General features: G+C 47.2%; 2 protein-coding genes across 4 annotated transcripts in view; one reads left to right on the top strand and one right to left on the bottom strand.

Annotated features, from left to right (window-relative positions):
- LOC132459368 (ankyrin repeat and IBR domain-containing protein 1-like) overlaps positions 1 to 11,848 on the top strand; it is a 42,284-nt gene extending 30,436 nt beyond the window's left edge. For 2 of the 3 annotated variants that reach the window (XM_060053853.1, XM_060053852.1), the window contains exons 16-21: positions 604 to 785; positions 2,310 to 2,361; positions 3,601 to 3,621; positions 5,291 to 5,402; positions 6,828 to 6,865; positions 8,353 to 11,848. In XM_060053853.1, the coding sequence (XP_059909836.1) occupies positions 604 to 785; positions 2,310 to 2,361; positions 3,601 to 3,621; positions 5,291 to 5,402; positions 6,828 to 6,865; positions 8,353 to 9,345 (1,398 nt within the window). In that variant the 3' untranslated portion in view covers positions 9,346 to 11,848. The remainder of the gene's footprint in view (positions 1 to 603; positions 786 to 2,309; positions 2,362 to 3,600; positions 3,622 to 5,290; positions 5,403 to 6,827; positions 6,866 to 8,352) is intronic. The other variant, XM_060053854.1, reaches the window with a different exon arrangement.
- zgc:110410 (uncharacterized protein LOC553618 homolog) lies at positions 11,825 to 19,893 on the bottom strand. The gene is made up of 11 exons (XM_060053856.1): positions 19,761 to 19,893; positions 18,979 to 19,118; positions 17,631 to 17,826; positions 16,611 to 16,689; positions 16,158 to 16,211; positions 15,783 to 15,873; positions 15,506 to 15,543; positions 14,900 to 14,987; positions 14,424 to 14,513; positions 13,652 to 13,699; positions 11,825 to 12,939 (listed from the first exon to the last, which is right to left on the bottom strand). The coding sequence occupies exons 2-11, from the start codon at positions 19,078 to 19,080 to the stop codon at positions 12,787 to 12,789; spliced, it is 939 nt and encodes a 312-aa protein (XP_059909839.1). The 5' UTR covers positions 19,081 to 19,118; positions 19,761 to 19,893; the 3' UTR covers positions 11,825 to 12,786.
- Positions 19,894 to 20,711: the final 818 nt, after the last annotated feature.

Genomic DNA, 20,711 nt, shown 5'->3' with positions numbered 1-20,711 from the left:
TTGGCTGTTTGCTCAGCCATTTGCACTGAAAGAAGTGGTGGAAAACGCAAACAGAGGATAGGGTGCCAATATTGGCTGGTCTAGGGAGATGTGTGCGTGGGCGGGTTGAATGCTGGCTGATGTTTTTGAAAGTCATCCCGTTTTTCTCCAGCTTATTCTTTGTCTAGAAACCACTCTCTGTCTTTGAGGGGAACAAACCAAACGGTCACCCAAAGGCCAGCCGAGATAATATCCAAACATGTTGGACAGATTTTGGACCCTGGCTAATGGCTATTCTACTGAGGATCTGTGCATCTTTCACTCATAAGTGCACCATGATTACAGGGTCCAGCTCGCCTGCGCGTCTACCATTCAGACTCTTAAATCTGCTCCACTTCAAACTGGCCCCAAGCCTTGACGACCGCCTGGCGTCGCCCCGGCTTTTAGCGTTCAAATACGGCAATTTCGGAAACTTTTCAGAACGATTTTCAAGTCTCCCAATTCCATTTTGTGCTCCACGGCGTTACGAGTAATTTTCTGTCCTTTCATAAGCAGAACATGAACGCACCCTGTTGGACAAACTATAATTGTATGAAGCGTACGTGAACATGAACCCCCACTCAGACGGACCTGGAGATGGTGACGGAGGACCTGGCCCAGAAGGTCAACCGGCCGTACCTGCGCACGCCGCGCCACAGGATCCTCCGGGCCGCCTGTCTGGTGCAGCAGAAGAGGCAGGAGTTCCTGGCCTCAGTGGCGAGGGGCGTGGCCCCCAACGACTCCCCCGATGCCCCCAGACGCAGCAGGTACGCACGCACGCACGCACGCTCGCACACTCACTCTAAATCACTCGCTCTCACTCGCTCACTCGCTCACTCTCTCACTCACTCACTCGCTCGCTCACTCACTCATTCACTCACTCACTCACTCGCTCATTCGCTCAATAACTCACTCTCATTCACTCTCACTCACTCTCGTTCACACTTGCTCTCACTCTCGCTCACATTTGCTCTCATTGTTGCTCTCTCACTCACTCACTCACGCACTCACTCACTCACTCTCACTTAATTGCTCACTCTCTCTCGCTCTCACCCGCTCTCACTCTCATTCACTCTCGCTCTCATTCACTCTCATTCACTCACTCGCTCACACACTCACTCTCACTTAGTCACATACTCGCTTGCTCACTCTCACTCACTCACTCACCCACTCACTTGCACTCTCACTCACTCACTCACTCCCTCCCTCCCTCGATGGCTCACTCACTCACACAGTGAGTTTTCGATCAGTATAAGCCAATCACATGTCTTCATGTGATCATTTTAAATGCAGGGAAATACACCCCAGATGCTGAGCTCAATTTCTGCCTACGTTTATATTTAGGGCATTTAGCAGACACTTTTATCCAAAGTGACTCACAATAAGTACATGTCTTAGTAAGCCTAGTAAACTTAAGTTTAATATACAAGGACGTTTTCTAAACGGAGCCGTCGGTTTTGACCAAACGTTATCTTTCAAGTGTAATATGATGTGCAAAAAGGGAATTGCAGAAATAATTTATCATATGATGGAAAGGGCCCATATATTAACCATTAGTTTACATAATTATCTTCAGTATAAAATATTAGTACCGTATATATCCTTGCATAAGGGTTGAAATTAGTGGATGAGGGTTTACTCTAACCCTAAATGATGTATGATATGAATAAATATCCCAAGTTAACAAGAACACCTTTACCTTAGTTAACATGAACATCATTACCTTAGTTAACATGAACACCATTACCTTAGTTAATGAGAACACCATTTCCTTAGTTAACATGAACACCATTTCCCTAGTTAACATGAACACCATTACTAAATTATTTCTAGACCATAAGTCAATTTACAATTCATTGTTAGTTGATGCTTATTATTGCCTTAACGCATGTAAATAAATGTCATTATTATAGCTTTATTGAAAAAGTGTAATAAATACAAATATTTAATAGTAGTGGAACCTCAGCATTTGTTCTATTACACCCTGAATGCACGTATATTACATTTTGTGAGATCTTGCTCATATTTATTCTGTTCTCCTCCCTCCCTCTCCCTCTCTTTATCTCCCTCCCTCCCTCTTACTCCCGCTCCCTTCATCTGCCTCCCTCCCTCCCTCCCTCTCTTTATCTCCCTCCCTTCCTCCCTCTTAATCCCGCTCTCTTCATCTGCCTCCCTTCCTCCCTCTCTTTATCTCCCTCCCTCCCTCCCTCCCTCCCTCCCTCCCGCCCTCCCTCTCTCTCTTCCTCCCCCTCCATCTGTCCCCCTCTCCCTCCCCCGTCTCCCCCCTTCAGCTTCGCTGGCGGGACCTGGGACTGGGAGTATTTGGGCTTTGCATCACCCGAGGTAATGACTGCTCAAACGCGTCTGAACCAGGCAGGCTGGCCAGCGCGGGCACCCTTAATTAAAAACTCCCCAGATACCGATATAATTTGGCAGGCGGAAGAAAAGGAAGGAAGTAAAGAAAACACACCACAAAAAAAACGACAGGACGCCATTGCATTTCAGAGGGACGGATTTAATTAAGTACGCGGGCGTACACTACAAAGACGTGGCTTCTCATCAGAAGAGCCCCGACGTCGTTGGAGATTCAGGTGGAAGGAGCTATCTCCTCGGTCTCTTCTTCCGACAGCGTTAGAAATAACAAAAGCAAGGCGTGGCCACTCCCCTGCAGCACCTATCTCTGGCTGCCATCCGAAAGCCTCTCTGCGGGACTAAAATACAAATTCAGTCGGAAAAAGGGAAAATAGGCGGCAGAATGCAACTTTTCTTTGCCTGGTGATCACTGAGAGCCGAGGGCAGGTAATGGGCCCCGTCGACCCGCAATCAAAGCCTGATGGCTGGCTCGGGGAGGGATGATAGGGGAGGGATGATAGGGGAGGGATGATAGGGGAGGGATGGCTGCAGATGGCCCTCTCACCAGGCCCTCTCCACTACCGGCAGACCGCTGCACGCCTGCACGGCTATTTTCAGGAAAGCTCCACCCCGCCTAAAAGCATTAACAGGCCAAGGTCTCTCAAACAGGTGTCCGTAAGTTCCCCCAAACACAGTGGGAGCCACGAAAAAACAATGATGCATGACAACAACGCGGTTATTTTTAGATTATCATCAGAAGTGCAGAGTTGTGTGTTCGGGGGCTCTTCCCCGGGGGGGGGTTGGGGGGACTGCAGCCATATGTCATCACAGTACATTCCGCAGCCCTGTCTCCCTCCCTGCCCCTGTGTGGCCCCGTGCCCATGGGCCCCCCACTACCGGCTGATGAACGGGCGCCGCTCGGCTTGGCTCGTATCTGTTGGGTGACTGCTGTTACTGCACACTCAGTATTGGGGCGAAATCACCCTACTGCTAAACGTTAGCTCTGCTAGCCCTGAGAGAGGCTGGAATGGGATGTTCAATAGTGTGCTTTTAATGATTCTGGGGTGTTTTTTATGCCTTGTTAAAATTCAACACTGTGGTTAAGTGTTCCTTTCATATTATTGTATGGATTTTTATATATTTTGGTTGGAGGGAGATAGGAAGTATAATGGACAAAAGTGATGTGTGCGTTTTTAACAACCCTTTCCCTTTAACCTGCATTGATTTCAGTCTGACTCTGAGAATGTTTCAGTATGTATTTTCCCCCATTTTAGCATTGATTTGGTTTTGCTCTTTTAATATGCATGCGTCATCATTACATCATCTAATGCCTGATGCCTGAATGCTTGAATTTCAAAGTCCCCCCTCGCACGCACAGACGGATGCACAGACAGACGGATGCACACACACACACACACACACACACACACACACACACAGGCAGACAGACTAGCACACACACGCGCAGACAGACACGCAGACAGACACGCACACACGCACAGACAGACACGCACACACGGACGGACACACGCCGGCGCAGACAGACACGCACACACGGACACACACAATTCCTCCTTGTAAAGAAACAGGATGTACAACTTAATTAACGCTGTCTATATCAACGCTTTGATATATGTTAAGTGATGTGTCATCACCTTAAATACCCCATAGCACACACACTACTTTGAAGTATTGTGATACAATTCATCTTTAATACCTTTTACTTCAATTTGTGTGTGTGCCTGTGTTCCCGCACACACATTCAAACAGACTATGTTCAGTCTCTAATTATTATTCTTTGGAGATAAGGAAGGATTTGAATTCAAATTCAAATGTAGACCATGTTGGTTCTTACCAAGCCTCTGTCAGAATAACATTTAATTTCATTCTACATCATTTCTATTCCCCAGAGTGAAAGTGTGCAATAATTATGGAATTAGTAGGGGCTTGTTCGTTATAATAATTAAAGCCCATAATATGTTGTCTGGCTCACTGTTTCTCATGCAGCAACACACTGCACACAGTTTTTTTTTAGTAGGGAAAGGGTTGTAGCTATGCGTTTTGACAAAAGCTCAGCAAGATATGCGTTTAAAACGAATCACGAATCCTAATACATTCTTCCACATAACTCTCACTTATATACTGTCAGTCAGAGGGGCCAGTTCACTTTCTGATGAATCATCTTTGCTCTCCCTTTTTGAGGACTGTGTCGACTAAATCCTCTTTTTTATTATTAACATCTGAACCCTAATTCTTGCGTTACCTAATATCCGAGTCCCTTTCTGCGTGGGTGTTGGGGGTGTTCTGTGACAGTCCCGGTCCACACTCGGGGCCTAATGATCGGATCGCTTGTTCAGCACATCAAAGCCACTGGAGGAGGCTGAGCTCCGGTGCTCTCTCTGCTGGAACATTTCACACGCACGCACGCACATGCAAAGGCAAACGCACGCACATGCACATGCACGCACACACGTACACATGTACGCACATGCACAGACACGCACAGGCACGCACTCATACAAATGCAAACACGCGCACACAAATGCACATACTCGCACTCATGCACACGTACCCACCCACACGCAGACGCACACCCGAACACACACGCGTATCCACCCCATGCATTCTAATGAGGAATCCACGTTATGATTTTACAAATTTATGTCGGGGAAATTTGTACCATAACTCCATATCTCACTTTCCCCTAGAAAAACTCAAGATGTGGTCTAGTGTTGGATTGGCAAGGCCGGCTTCATCCCTAACTCCTGTCGACGCAGCATGTGTGACTAATCAACGTAGAAAACCCGAACGGAGTGACTGCATGATGATGATGATGATGATGCTGATGCTGCCGCCGCTCATGGTGTCTGGGTGGGTCCGGGGGGTGTTGTGACGCGGCTGTTTTCTGCTGGCCCCCCAGGAGTACACCGAGTTCCAGTACAGACGGAGACACCGGCAGAGGAGACGAGGAGACATGGGCAGTCTGCGCAGCAACAGCCCAGACGGAGAGGACCCCGCGGACCCCGGTTTAGGTACCGCCAATCGCAGCATGTGTTCCCCGTGTTTCCCTGCCGAACCTGGGTATGGTTTGGCAGGACCTACGCGCCTACTCGGTGTCAGCCGGCTGAGAGAAGCTTGTGAGGTTTTAATTGCGGAACCGCTCCAACCGCAAAAAGCAATTTCCGCTCCTTACTTCCTGTGAGAGGTGTATGTCAGCTACCAGTCCCCCGAGGGAAAAGAATTAGAACAAAGATGAGAAAAACAACAATGGGAAAAAATGTTGAGTTTTTTGACCGGGAATTTGACATGGCAATATCCTAAACATGTGGTGGACACAGGACATCCTGCTATCAGAAGTCCTGCCTCCTCTTGCTGCTGACCCCAATGTAACTGAAACTATTATGGCTCCCTCCAAAGCCTGTGCAGATGTCCCGCCCTCTCTCTCCGCTAACCAAATGTAGGTCCCTCCAATGCGTGCGCGGAAGTCCCGCCCTCTCTCTCGCAGCAGTGCACGCACATTGGAAGCAATGTGCGTTCGAGGCGTTCCTTCCTGAGCCGCCTGGGAGCGAGGATGGCTATTCAGATGTTATCGGTCAAATACTGCAGTCTCAAATCTCATAGTTCAGCATCGCTTTGTTTCACAGTGTTGGTGATTTGGATGTCTCAAACATGCTGTGAAGTCGATGGGTTCCATGCTGTTTGATTCATGCTGCGGGAGGTTCCTCTTAAGACCCTTTTGCCTCCATTTTATATAAACTGAGACTTGACAAAGTCTCAGTTTGAACCGTCAAACTGAACCGCCTGTTAAATACTGTTGGTTTGAGAGAAGCTGCTATTTGCAGCTAACTGTAATTATAGTGTTGCAATGATCAACCCGACGGCCCCTAAATCGTATAATTAAAAAAATAATATTCATTAATAACCTTCGAATATACAGCACTACAATTATGTACTTAAAAGCACATTATGATGTTCGACTTTTGAAAATGTGTTTTGAAATCTCTGTTGGGGTTGCAAAATGAAGGTCAGATCCACATTCCATTTCCTAGAAATAAGACTATGTATGCAATCACTTGCGTACTCAGAGTCGGCTATTCTTTACAGCGGGCTAATGGAGGGTCTTTTATCCACTGTGAGCTAATAGATTATTCCGTGTCGGGCAAGAAACGTGTTGAGTCTTCCCCACGTCACATTTCACGCTGCAGCGATAATGGCGCACTACACTTTTACATCAAAACCTTTGAGTGGGCAGGGTGATAAATGGCCTGTGTCATTCGGCCATTACCTGGTCATTTGCGGAGGATAATAATATGATAATTTCATCAAATGTGGACATCGGTTCAAGGGCCGGATAAATCATATCGTTTTACAATGGCTTTATTTCTTGCCTCGGTTCAATTGGCCCCCCACGTTGTAGTTTTGACCCTGTGGTTTCACTTTCTCTTTCTCCTCCCCAGGTGGTCCGGAAGGGCATGGACAAAGGCGTCGGCTGGCGGTGAGTGGACCAATGTCGCTGAGAAGTATTCTAATAATATTAAAAGATCGGTCAATCAAGAACCCCCCCACGCACGCACGCACGCATGCACGCACCTCGTATACAAGCACGGACAATGACACAGGGGGAGGCTTTTATTATTTGTCTGAAATCAATTAGTTTATTTCAACAACTGCGCCATCAACATTCAACGTCAAAATTATTTCAGGCTCAGGCAGATAGGCCTACATGCGCCGAAAACAGATCGCTATTTATTTTACTTAACACAATTATCAAAAATTATCAAAAAATTATTCACCAACGGAAGTTGTGAAGGCCCATGCAAGTGAACGGAGCGTTCAACTGCATTGAGAAGAGCTGTGTAATAAATAACGGTACTCGCATTCATTATTCGATATGCTACGTGACTCCGACTGTTCGACTATTCGACGATCGTTCCCCATCCCTACTCATAAATCAGTCATTGTAATTCAGACGTGGCGTACGTAAAGTCACCGGCCAAGAAAGAGTACAATAGGCCAAACAACGTTCGCTGGGTAATTGCTATTCTATTTGGAGGGCAGAGGTTAGGTGCACCTCCGGCTTTCTTCTTCTGCACTTTTGGGACTGGGGGGCCGGGGGGGTGATATACATACATAGCGGGGGTTCAAGGTGAGGCGGTTCCTCGAACAGAAAACGCAGGATGCAGCGTTTTATATACTTTTTCTTTTAAAACAAGTCGCAAAGGTCACTTGCTGCAGCGATAAAACAAGTATTTGGCAAGGGGGGGGGGGGTTGCGGAGTCGCTGTCCTGCGAGCGCCTTGAGGATCATGGCTGTCTGGGGTCCTTCCACTTAACTACGTTCACTCCTGGCCGAGCGCCAGCACGGGGGGGAGAGGGTGTGTGTCGCAGTCGGAGAAACCGGTGACACAGCGGAAAAATGTATACCAAGAGTGTCTCGAGGGTGTCGGCTTCCCTCGGTCGGTCCCCTGGTCGGTCTCTTATCGGTTTGATGTTCGTAAGATAACAAAAGAATCGCTGCATGCATACATTATATATACGGCGCTGCGCAAAGGGGACGCGGCCACTGCGAATTGAAAACCGCATCGTGTGCTTTACTGTCAAGCTGTTCTGCGATGTGTTGCACACTGCGATGAGTTGTGATTAAATGTAAACTTTGGTCGCTGGGCAGGAAGTAGCGACTCTGGTCAACAGAAGAGAACACTTAACACATAAAATGTCCAACGACAAAGAGAAGCAGATTTTCTGGCAGTGTAGAGGCGATAGTTTATTCAGAAAGGAAAGTGATGGCCTTGCCTCCCTCGCTCAAAAAAATCTGTTTAAGGCGCACAATTACACATGCTGCATTTCTTCTCAAGGACTCGGAACCGTTCTCAAAAAGCACTCGGGCGTGGGATTTTTTAGAGGTTTTGGAGTGTGTGCGTTCTGTTGGAGACGCATTTCAGTCTGTGTGTCTCATAACTCCCACTGCTGTCGTCGGCCGCAGGACCACGGCTCCTTGGACGACGAGGACCCCAACATCCTGCTGGCCATCCAGCTGTCCCTCCAGGACTCCGCCATGCCAGGGGGCTGGGCCAACCCGCCGGCCCCGGCCCACGAGGCCTCCCTGGGGGCCATCGGCACGTCGCTGCCCTCCCGGCTGGAGCAGAGCGCCCGGGGCCTGGAGGTCCTCCCCCGATCCTCCCTCAGCAGCTCGGAGCTGCTGGAGCTGGCCAGCGTCAACATCAGCCCCAGCCAGTACTCTGCCGTGGCGGTGTCCTCCAGCCAGCACCACCACCACCACCAGCATCAGCCACAGCAGCGGCGCTTCAGCGGCTCGCTACCCTTCCCCGTGGCCTCCCGTGGGGGCGGCGGCGGCGGCGGTGGATGTGGAGGCTCGTCTACGGGCCTCTTCTCCCTGTCCAGCGACACCCTGGACTCCACCACCTGCGGCAGCCACGACCCGTCCTCGGCGGCGGCGGAGGCAGCGAACGCCAACCTGCTGGGCAACATCATGGCGTGGTTCCACGACGTCAACCGGCCCGGCGTGGCGCTGGAGTCCTCCACCTCCTCCGACACGGACGTGGACGCGCTCCTTCCCCACGCCGCTGGAGGAGGAGGAGGAGGAAGAGGGGGAGGGGCAGGGTACCTGGAGGTGAAGAGGACAGCCTCCGCCCCCCTCTCGGATGACGCCAAGCTCCGGGAAGGGGAGGAGCGGCGGGGGGTTAGCGGCGGCGTTCCCGGGAGACAGACGCACTCCGAGAGGGACGCCACCGCCCCTGCCGCCGCCGCCATCGCCACGGTAACCCCCGCCGTGGAGAGGCCCACCCAGCTGGACCTGAAGGGGCGGGAGACGTCGTCGTCGGGGGAGACCTTCGACGTGACGGACGCGGGCAGGGACAGGACGTGCCACGTGGACACGCCGCAGTGCTCCTCGACCTCCGACCCGCTGGCCAGCAGCAGCTCCTCGGAGTGGGAGGAGCAGATCCACACCGTGTGACCCACGGAGGAGGAGGAGGAGGAGGAGGAGGAGGAGGTCGCGAGAGGAAGAGGAGGACTTGTTATGTGGAGAAGGCCCGGCTAAATAAGCAGGGGGAAATAGAGGAAAGGAAGGCAGTAGGTGGTAGAGTAGGTGTTGGCGGGTTGACTGGGTCGGGGACTAAGACTGGGGAATGTGTTACAGGTCGCCATCTTCTGAGTCCCTTCTCATCTTCATGAGTCGTAGTTCTCCTAGCGGTAGTTCACAGAGGTTGGCTGCAGTGGAATTAGTGGCTTGCACTCACCTTCTGCTAGACCCATCGGTTCCTGTCATGGGCGTGATTGGGCAGCCCGCTACTCAGTGCTATCTGTCTGGGTGGGTGGTGGGCTGGATTCCCTACGGTAAGCACTCACTGAACCAATAACTGAACCAATAGATTTTCGAGGCCACGTGTTAATGTAACGTCGATTGAGTGCTTGTGTAAATGAGTCGCGTCTCTGGATTCTGTGCTAGAGTGACGTAAGAATATTTCTACGTCTTCTGTTACCTTTTTTTTTTTCTTCCACTGGAGTAAAAGCCTACTGTAGTTTTCGGGATGAGTTTGAAACTTAATTAGAGCGCAGAGATTTATTTACATGTTATTTGACTCGGTATCTCGCCGTCTGTGTAACGCTATTCACTCCTCTCCTTATCAGCCTTCCGGTAAATGGGTGCCAAACACTGACTAGCAAGAGCGCAGTTTGTCGTCACCAAGTGGATTATTCAAAGCAAATTGTGCCTCTTTGCATTTTTGTTGACCCGACAAACTGAGTCATGAAATGGGATCTCAGTTTGAGAGCCCCGTCTTTCAGATACGATTATTATTATCATTATTATTATTATTATGAGTGCATCCTTTAAGATGTTAAAAGGGGGTTGTCTTTGAAGTAACTATACATAAATATTATCCATAGCGTAATTTCTACTATAAATAGTAGGTGAGCTGCTAAGACAACAAGCCGCCTACGGTTTCATTCAATGGAATTATAAGTGTATACTTATTTAGTACATGTCCTTATTTTGAAAGAAATGGCTCAAAAAGTAATTGCAATCTTGCTTATTGTGAACTAAAGAAAGAATGTACTGTATGTTCTGAATCTGCAGCAATCTCACACGGCTTAACTGGCAGAAGATATCCATTGTAACCAAGCCACTGAGATGGTATGTAGTGGGTGACCTTGAGCTCTGTGACTTAGTTAATCAGGCCTGAGTCATTTGTATTTGTCCTCAGCAACATGGTGCCCGGCTAAAGCTTTAGCTGAGCCAATTCCAAGTAACATCTGGAGCCTTCAGAAGAACGGTTTCCGACGCATTCTCTCACAGTGCCTTCCTATATCGAAACGTATTATTATAATTATTATTCTGTTGACGCTCTTCTTAAGAGTGTTACTGAGCAGTATTCACAAACCATATAGAAATATATAATTTATAATATATATAGTATAAAATGGTGTATAAAATAAGTCATGTTTACCTTAAATTTGACTTCCCTCACCCTTGGTAATGTATGTGCCCCAACAAAATATATCTAATTTAAATGACTTGATATTTTAACGGCCTTTCTGAAAATACTTAATTGGATCCCTGGTGACGAGAGTTCATTGTTTTTTTTTATTAAGGAAGTACATAATGTTTATATTGAAGTATACATTATGGCTTGGTTTATGTCTCCCCTCGGCTTTTTGTGCTGATCTGAAATGGTTGACCTGGGTTATTTTGGAAGTAGACGTGAAAGTAAAGACTTGATGCGTAAACTCAAGAGGGTTGACTCGGTGAACAAGAGCACTGCGACAATTGACTACCTATCGCCTCCACCACGAGATGAAGGAACACCCTTCAAAGCAGCAATTTATGTCGAAGCAAAGACCAGGCGCCGCGTCTGAGACGAAAAAAACAACGCGACGCAGCGAGTCGAAACGGTTCGCGAGCTGAAACGGTGTAATTTGCTCCCATGTACAGTAGATGTGTCACAGCCGAGGGGCGTAAATAGGGTTCGTTATCTGGAAATGAAGTCCCCGCTAATGGAGTGTTTGTTCTGGGGGACCTCCGCGGCGCCCGAACGTAGCAGTGGATCTTAATGTGTTGATGGCTTTGAAACGCGTCTTTGAAGATGTATAGCACGCGCGCGCTACGACGCGGTGAGTCATTAGTCGACGACGGTGCGGTGTGGTAATGAGTGCGGTTGCAAAGTGTTCCCCCCACTCCTATTTCTTCTCCACTGTGTGTGTGTGCGTGTGTGTAAAAGGGCACGAGTCCTCCTTAAGGATTGTGTGTTCTCCTGTGTATTGCACTTCCGATTGTTCAGGTGATTATGATTTTAAAACTGACAAAACTTTTTGTAACACATTAAGATTTTTCTATTGTAAAGTAACTAATCCTTGAGATGCCGTTTGCACTTTCATAGTTTATACTTGATACATTCCCTCTTTATATGAAAGGAAAAAAAGTGTGCTGATGCCAATAAAATGAGTTGAGTTTTATTGAAGGTGGTGTTTTTTTTTCCGAGAATTAACATAGGAACGGATGATGAATATTTCTATCCTCATACATTTGCATTAAAGTAAGGGTATGTCCCTTTAGCTCCTATGCAATTGTATTAGAAAGTCATTAAAAGTCTGTGATACACATAATGGTAATTCAAGAGCCCCTCAGCTGTCTTCCAGGGGAAAGAGCTGTTCCCTAATGCGGACAGCCCCTTTTCGGCTAATGAGCCTTGGTCAAACCGTTCTGCTGTAGTGCAGCGGAATACATTTTGTTTCTACTAAGAGCAGCCTTTAAACCAACTAAGCAGAAATATCTGTAATTAAGCAGGGGGATATCTGGGTGGAAAGGCCAACCTGTCCAACAGAACCGTCAGTCAGGGAGAGACAACATTTCTGGAGGGTGAGGGATTGATGGCCATCTGAGTTTGGAGGGATCGTATTGGGAAAATGCATTGAAATCCCAGATGCAGGGTTTCCATGTACAGAAGGGTAGAGGAAGGGGAGGGCTGCTTGGCAGGCAAACAGACAATAACGGCTTTTGCACATAACAAATAACAGCAAATTGTAAGAACAGTATGCAATGTTTACATCCATTTCAACTCTTGACAACCGTGTAATGCATTTTGAATAATTGTTCCCACACCTGGCTTTTCAACCAACTATTAGCCATAAGTGTTCCTGGGAATTAATATATAGAAAGACAGACACCTCAGTGCAGAACACATTAAAGCCATACCATCAAATCATGTAAGAAACTCTACCATTAAACCCGACGGACAGGGAAAAGTGCCATTGAAGGGGAAACCAGCGTCAGTGCATTGCTCGTCGTTAAACACAAAAGTGCGATAAACTGGGATAAATCTGTTTACGGCGAGATTGATTAAAGATGGCCGTGCCTTCACTTAACACGCATCATTCAAACCCAGGTCTCGACAGAGGCTCAGCGGGACAGGCCGATGAGCTGCAGCAGTAGCAGGAACAGGGTTATGATGTCCAGGTACAGGTTGAGGGCGGCGAAAATGTACTCCTCGGGTGAGATTGAGTACTTCCGGTTCTTCCCTCCCACCATCTGCTGGGTGTCCACCACCAAGTACTGGCACACGGGGAGAGACATAGACAAGGATTCAGGGGAAGACAGCTCTACTTAACTGGTGCAGAATCCCCGTGCAGGTAAGGATTTCATTTGTAGTCTTATCCTAGCTATCAGTTGTATAGAGGGACTGGGTTAACCTAGAGATTGTTAATGCTTGGCACTTGGTTCTATGGACATCCTTACTGGACCGACAGCGGTATATTGTTGTTTCTCTTCTGATAAATGTATTCATATTAAGTCACTTTGGATAAGGCATGATCTGCAAAATGGCCTAAATGTAAATCTTAATGTATTCCGGAGGAAAAAGGTTTTAGTGTGTGTGACTTCATCGCGGCTTCAGAAAAAATAAAAACCCAGTAGGCCTAGAGGGTGAAGTACGGATTGAAGGCTGACATTTGGCCGTCCATAAACAACTTGTGGATTTCCGTCGAGAGCTTGTTGAGCTCTGCGTGCGGCCGTCACCACACAGGTCAGCAGAACGAAAGCCTGGATCACCACATCCGCTGTCGAGGCCAACAGCACACGGTCGGGGAGGGGGGGGGGGAAGAGTGTCCTCTTCAATACTTAACACCCACCGGCATGTCTGACCTCTGGCTGAACCTCTTTGCATGGCTTGAAGCTGCTCTTTTGTGGTTCCCCCCCAGTCACATCCGAGACACATCTCGTAGAAATCACTTGAACCGTTTAGTTTAGTGTTTTGTGTGCTACTTACTATGGAGAAGAGCAGGGTTCCAATACATGCGTACATAATGTAGAGGTACTGTTTGGGTAGACAGAGGAAAAAGAGCACAGCTTCAAAACAACAGCATATTTCTGGTTGTATCCAAATAGAACTTGAGGCAGTAACCCATATTCTTCTAGTGGTGTGCTACAGACTGTTCTCATGCAATACAGTCTTGAATAATGCGTTCATCAATAAAATCCCATTCAATAAGTCACTAGTTGGGTACTATGAAGTGATATTTTATCTTTTGAAATTGGGTTTTGAATTTTTTTAATGCCTGTGCAAGTTTTTTTGTCGGTTGCCGAAATACTCCCAGAAGCTCTTGTTTGACGTCTTTAAAGGGGACATATTATACCACCAGGTGTGAGCGTGAATAGCCTTACAAACCGTTTAGAAATCTGCCCCATATGACATCACTAGTGGGCGTGTCCACCTAGTTCTGTGCTGGATAGATCAGTCTACCAGCCTACCAAGTGGACTTAAGTAACCGTTACTCATCTATCCAGCACAGATCTAGGTGGACATGCCAACTACTGATGTCATATGGGGCAGATTTTCGAAACGGTTAGTAAGGCTAATCACACTCACACCCGGTGGTATAATATGTCCCCTTTAAGAGAGAGTGATGATGACACCGGAAGTGCTTCTAACAATAGTTATAGTTGCTATTGCTCACTTTGTGTGAGAAAACAACTCAGCAGTTTTCTCCTGAGGGCAGATGGATACATCCTGATAAATCAAGTCTGGCCCCTAGATTTACCTGGGATCTCAATATCGCGCAGAGCAATCCGAAAGACACCAGGGTCCAACCGAAGGCCCACAGAGAGCCCCTGGCTGCGGTGAAGTCCCACTGGAGAACACACAGGAGATGAGAAAGAGGATAAGTTCAGACTAATTATGAAGAGCTACTGGAACATTGTAACTCTACATTGAAACCTACAACAGAAGCTGTGCTTGAGAGCCCCTGCATTGCAGCTGTGCTCGGCACTACCTGGCCTTATGGGACGTACTGCAGTAACCCCACAAGAGAACAAAACAAAGCAACAGATCAAAGACCTGGAATACTGTCCGTTGAAGTGTGTGTTTGCAAAGATCTAATATTCAGATGCTTTGAACACAATTCTTCAGACTGCAACACAAACACAAAGCGGGTTTCACTCTCGGTTTCACTTTCGGTTTCACTTTCAGTTTTCCTTCACCTTGGGTTTAGTATTGGTGGGGGCAGCGGGGCCTTACCTTGGACTGCATGGCAAACACGCTGAGGGAGAAGGACACCAGGGCCGTCGCCCCCATGGCCCAGAGAACTGCTTCCGCTGCATAGTAGCTATTGATAGAGATGAGGACACACACTTTTACTCACGCACACACATGAACTAACCCACAGCTAGCTAGCACTAGCTCTAAAAAAATAAAAATCTCCGGGGAATATAAATGTTTCTTTAGTTTATTTTATGAATCCACAAGTCTCTTTCATGTGAGGGAACCAGAGACCACGCGTTGGATATGCGTTGCATTATACATCCACTGTTGCTCAATTGATATCACTAAAAGCATCAGTTATGGCAATCTTCTATTAATATGATAATATGGAATGCATTATTGATGACGGAAGGCATCAAACAGCCAGGCTCATCGAAGCCTGGCTGGAGAAGTAGCCCCAGTAGAAAATGTAGCATTGAGTTCAACTCCTACGTTTTGTTTCATATTTTGTTGATTTCGTTGCCAAATCATCAACAACGACATATCAGCATATACCAGCTGTAATGGCTTCCTAATCATATTTAAATGTCCCTCTATTTCCTAGCTGCTTTCTCTGCGAACATGACAGCTCTGGAGACTTACACTGTTAGGGACCCCAGCATCATACCCTCGGCAATGGTCTGAGAGGGAGGGAGAGAGAGAGAGAGAGAGAGAGAGAGAGAGAGAGAGAGAGAGAGAGAATGTGAACAAATTAGCAATAGCAATAGAGTGAAACAGACAGGCAGGGAATCAGGGAGAGGGCGATGATGGTGAGTAAAAACAAAGGAACCAAACACTACAAAGGCGAGAGCCAGTGAAGTGGTGGGCAGCAGGACAGCCTCCACTGTGTGGGGCTGGAGGTGTGATGAGGAAGGCTTACAAACAGGCCCAGGGCGATGAAGTTGAGGGGCACCCGCCGACGGATGCCAACGCAGCAGGAGAAGACGAAGATCATTACTAGCACCACCGCCCTTCAACACACATGTACATACACACACATACATGAATACACACACACATGAATACACACGTACATACACACGCACACACACATGGAATACACACACAAACACACACACACATAAATACCCATGTGCATGCACAACACACACACTTTAAAATACACATATATACACACACACACACACACACACACACACACACACACACACATACACACACACACACACATAAGCGAGCTGTGGGTGGACAGGCCCACAGGTACATTGGATTTGATTGGAGGAGCACTGCTTACATCATGCAGAAGGAGAACCAGTAGGTGGACAAGGTAAACTGCCTGAGAGCGTCCCTACAGAAACACAACGAGGAGAGACACATTTGAAACTGTTTTATATATTTGTATATATCAAACAAGCACAATGATTTCATGCCACTATTTTGCATCCTACGATTGGCCAGTAGTCCGTCACAGCCATTACCCAGAGTGAATCAATCTCCGTAGCCAACTGCCGCTGCGTTTGAGTAATAACCAGCGAGGCACTTTGGCGAACCGCGATGGCCGTAAATAACGACACAAATAAAAATGACTCCAAACCATAATGGCTGCAATCAGATGAATAGTGCTCTTAAAACTTAACGGAAAAAAAACCCATCCAAAGCTAGTTAGGGGCTGATGGCCACCTGATTGGACGATGGTCTTCTCCGCTCCGATAGAACGGAGGCCGTGCCTCTGGCGGGGATGACTCACCAGTAGAGGAAAGCGCAGATGATCCCCACGGTAACCAGGAGCTGAATCATCAAGGTCAGGTACACCTTCCGTATGAACCCTGGAGGGAGAGAGACAGGAGTCAGACAGGAAGACAGACAGAGAGGAGGGAGTCAGACAGACATGAGGGAGTCAGACAGACATGGGGGAGTCAGACAGACATGAGGGAGTCAGACAGACATGAGGGAGTCAGACAGACATGAGGGAGTCAGACAGACATGAGGGAGTCAGACAGGGGGGGGGGGGGGGGGGGGGGTCAGACAGACGAGGAGGGAGTCAGACAGACAAGGAGGGAGACAGACAGACAGGGGGGCAGACAGACAGGCTAGCCGGACAGGTCGACACGTAAGGCGGATCATCAGCCCAATACTAATGCATATTCTAATAATGCTAATATTACTGATACCAATAACAAAACTTCTAATAATACTACGACTAATAATACTTATACTAACACTACTAATAATATTACTAACAATAATATGTATAGTAATAATAATGATACTTGTATTAATACTAATACTAAGATAAGAGTGGGCTAGGAGGAGGAGTGACTCAGACAGAAGAGAGCCACACGAGAGATGGAGAAAAACGGATAAACAGAACAGGTGCAAGAGAGACGCGCGGTCCATTTAGGGCAGCAGTTTATTACCATAAACGTGTTGAGCTATGTATTCAAAGCCCTATTGCACAGCCTTTTTTCCCCCCTTCATGAAATGAGCTTTATGGGTAAGGAGGCCCAGTGAATAGGGGGGGGGGGAGCCAGGGAACCATTTTCAATTTCAAATCAATTTCGAGGAAACACAGTCACACAAATGAAGGGGTAAACATCGGCTTCTGTAGTCCAGTCACACACTAAGGGATGCGTGCTGCCCATACTAAAAGACCCCCCCCCCCTCTCTCTCCCCCCACCCCGGCAATCTCTCGGTTTACCCCCCCCCCCCGCGCACCCATCACCATCTCCCCCCTCAACCCCCCCCCCCCCCCCCCCTCCTCCGTCACCTCTTCTCACTCCCGCGTCGCTGAAACAGTTCTCCTCCTCCCCCTCCTCCTCCTCCTCCTCCACCCGGTACTCGGGGGGGCTGTCGGGGGACTGCACGCCCCCGTACGGTGCCTGGCCCTGGGGATACGCCGTGTTGTCGTAGCCCCCCGGGGGGTACACCACCGCGAGGCCGGACTTCCCCGCCTCCACCTGCGCCTGGGGAACGGGGGGACGGAGCAGAACTGTGTGAGGCGGGTGAGGTGAGGTGAGGGTGAGGGGGTCAGGGGTCGGACCCCATGCTGGGTGGAGGACGTGGGGAACACCGTAGGAACGGAGTTAACATGAATGTATGGAGGATAGGATTCTCTGCTGGGGTGCTGCTCTCATGTTCAGTCTTACATTCAGTGAACGTATGCATACCAGACACATATAATATATAACTATATATATATAAATATATACTTCGTTTTTTTATAATTAGTATTTTCCAATTTGCGAATTTATGTGTACGATTTTTTTTTACTAGTTGTACGTTGATTAATGGTTTAATTTTTGTCATTACGCAACCAACTTATCTATCACAATCAATTGGTCATGTAGGTCTACACACACCGATGCTAGTTGACATTTGTACCCACCCTACGACAAACCAGCCTCTCCCTCTCTTTATATCTCTGTCTCTCTCTACCACTCTCGTTCTCTTTATTGATTTTATCAGTATCCCTGGAGTGATTATGGTCTGGGATTGAATTCATAAGATTCTACAGGTTCATTGGGAGTGGTGGTAACTTATGTATGAGATCAAAGGAAATAAATGGAATCAATCCTAGTGAGAGCATGAAGTAATTTGGCAGCATTACGAATGTGTTTAGGCAAAGAACACAGGGGATGGCACTGGTTACGACCCCAGGATTGCTCTGAATTCCCCTAAAGCTGAACTCAAATTGGAATGTGTGAACTGATCACCAATTACCAAACTCTATAAATCTCAATTTGTAAGCATTTCTATTTTGACCATTTCAGTGTTTGTCTCTGTTAAAGCGGGGATATTTAGAGAATTTCCCCTGTTCCCCTATTTGTTCTCAGATAGGCTATATAATAATCACTGGTCTTACGAATGACATTTAAATCTAAATTCTGATAGCAAACCAGCTCAGATCTGTCTGAACGAGGCATTTCACTTTTGGCTAAATGTTGCTGTCGGAAAGAATCTGTTGGTGCGAAGTAGACTCTATACACTGATTGAAACCCACTTGTGGAAGCCTCATCCACTGGATTGAATGAGTTTCTCTCAATAGGTGAAACTCCGCCCCTTTCTGTTTTCGGTTTCCTGCCCAGGCTTATGCCGTCTCCTCCGAGATCACTCACCTCATAGCCAATTTGGTAAGGCCTGGCGGAACCGTAGCCTGCGTTGTAAGGCGGTGGATTGAACCCATAGTCGTTCCTAACTCCGTCCACTTTGGGCTCCATTCCAACAGAATCCTCGCGGAAGATGCTCAACGCACGAGCTACAATGAATACAGATTATGACAGCCACACCATAGTATTATTTACTGTTCTATTATACAAGATGCATCTTCCTTGGGCGACGCGCATTGTGGATATGACTTTGATTAACTGTGGATTGACAAATCAGTAAATGAAGATATAAGGCGGATGATAAGGCAGATAGGAAACACTGATAGTTATGTTGCGTCAGCATGGCTTGAGGTTCACATGGAAAGAGCTGTATTATATGTACAGATATTGTAAAATGTCCACCATCAATTAACCAATGCTGTGGTCAGATACACTGCCAACTCAAAATCAAACAGCCAAACTCGTCAACATCAAGCCTTTGCATTAGAATAGTCAAACATAGCCAGTAATGGCTCTTCACTTTCCACAGAGAAAGCACTGGAAACAAATAAATCCGACCTATGACCTTTTGCTCATAACACGGTGAGCTTCTCTGAGGCAATACACCTTCTCTCAATCTCGCCTGTAGTATCTCACACACTGAACCTGAAACGGCACACTAAAAGTACCATTCCCCTTACAAAATACCCCATCCTTATCATATTTAAATATCACTTTAGGCACTACTGTCACACGATATATGAATAAATAAAAAGGTTTTTAATAATGCGTTAACAAAGTCACCTACTTACCTGCGATCTGACAGGGAATTAAGCCTAGCTCCTTTTCCTGGACTGTGAATGCCTGCCTGCGTGTGTGTGTGTGTGTGTGTGTGTGTGTGTGTGTGTGTGTGTGTGTGTGTGTGTGTGTGTGTGTGTGTGTGTGTGTGTGTGTGTGTGTGTGTGTGTGTGTGTGTGTGTGTGTGTGTGTGTGTGTGTGTGTGTGTGTGTGTGTGTGTGTGTGTGTGTCGCCTCAGGGGCAAAGTCTACTCGCTATCAGTCCTCTCCCACAGACACAGGACTTCTGCTCGGGGAAGAGAGAGGATGTCCCCTTCATTAGGCTGAATGGGGGTATTAAGAAGACATTTTTAACGTTAAACTAAATGGAGCAAGATGGCGTTGTGTCAGGGCAAAGTGTCCCCTCCCGCTCCATCTTATGTCAATGACGATTCTGATGGGGTTTTCTATTTTTTATTTTTATTCTCTTAGCTACAAACCCACACATTTTCTTTGCACATGTATTTTTGTGCCGCAATTATTGACTGAGGAACAGGAAGAAAATGGAAGGAAGTTAGGAGGGCTATTTGGACCGTAATGGTGCGGTTCCATGGCGTCATTTATTACCGCGGTTAATCATTCATGGAGCCCTGGCCGCGTAGGGCCCTCCATCACCCAGTCCGCTAAACGGACTGATTCCTTCATTAATTAACGTAACTGGTAATAAAATAATGATCAGGAATGAGTCATGTCTGGTTGGCAAATACCGAGAATGAAGACGGAAGGTCTAGGATTGTGATGTGGTGACTAATGGCGTCCATCTTGTCGGTTGATGTCTAGCCCGGTGTGAATATAATTAAGTTAAACAAATTTATATTTAAAAAAGTTTATTATACACCTATTGCTTCGTATCTGAAGAGTAGCCATTAACAGAAACATCAATCTTGTCATTTATTCGTTGAGATGAGGGTCTTTTAACACCTTTGT

The sequence above is a fragment of the Gadus macrocephalus genome, chromosome 6 (genome assembly GCF_031168955.1).
Source record: "Gadus macrocephalus chromosome 6, ASM3116895v1".
Taxonomy (NCBI): Eukaryota; Metazoa; Chordata; class Actinopteri; order Gadiformes; family Gadidae; genus Gadus; species Gadus macrocephalus.
The sequence above is the reverse complement of the archived record's forward strand: the minus strand, read 5'-3'. Positions and strand labels throughout refer to the sequence as shown.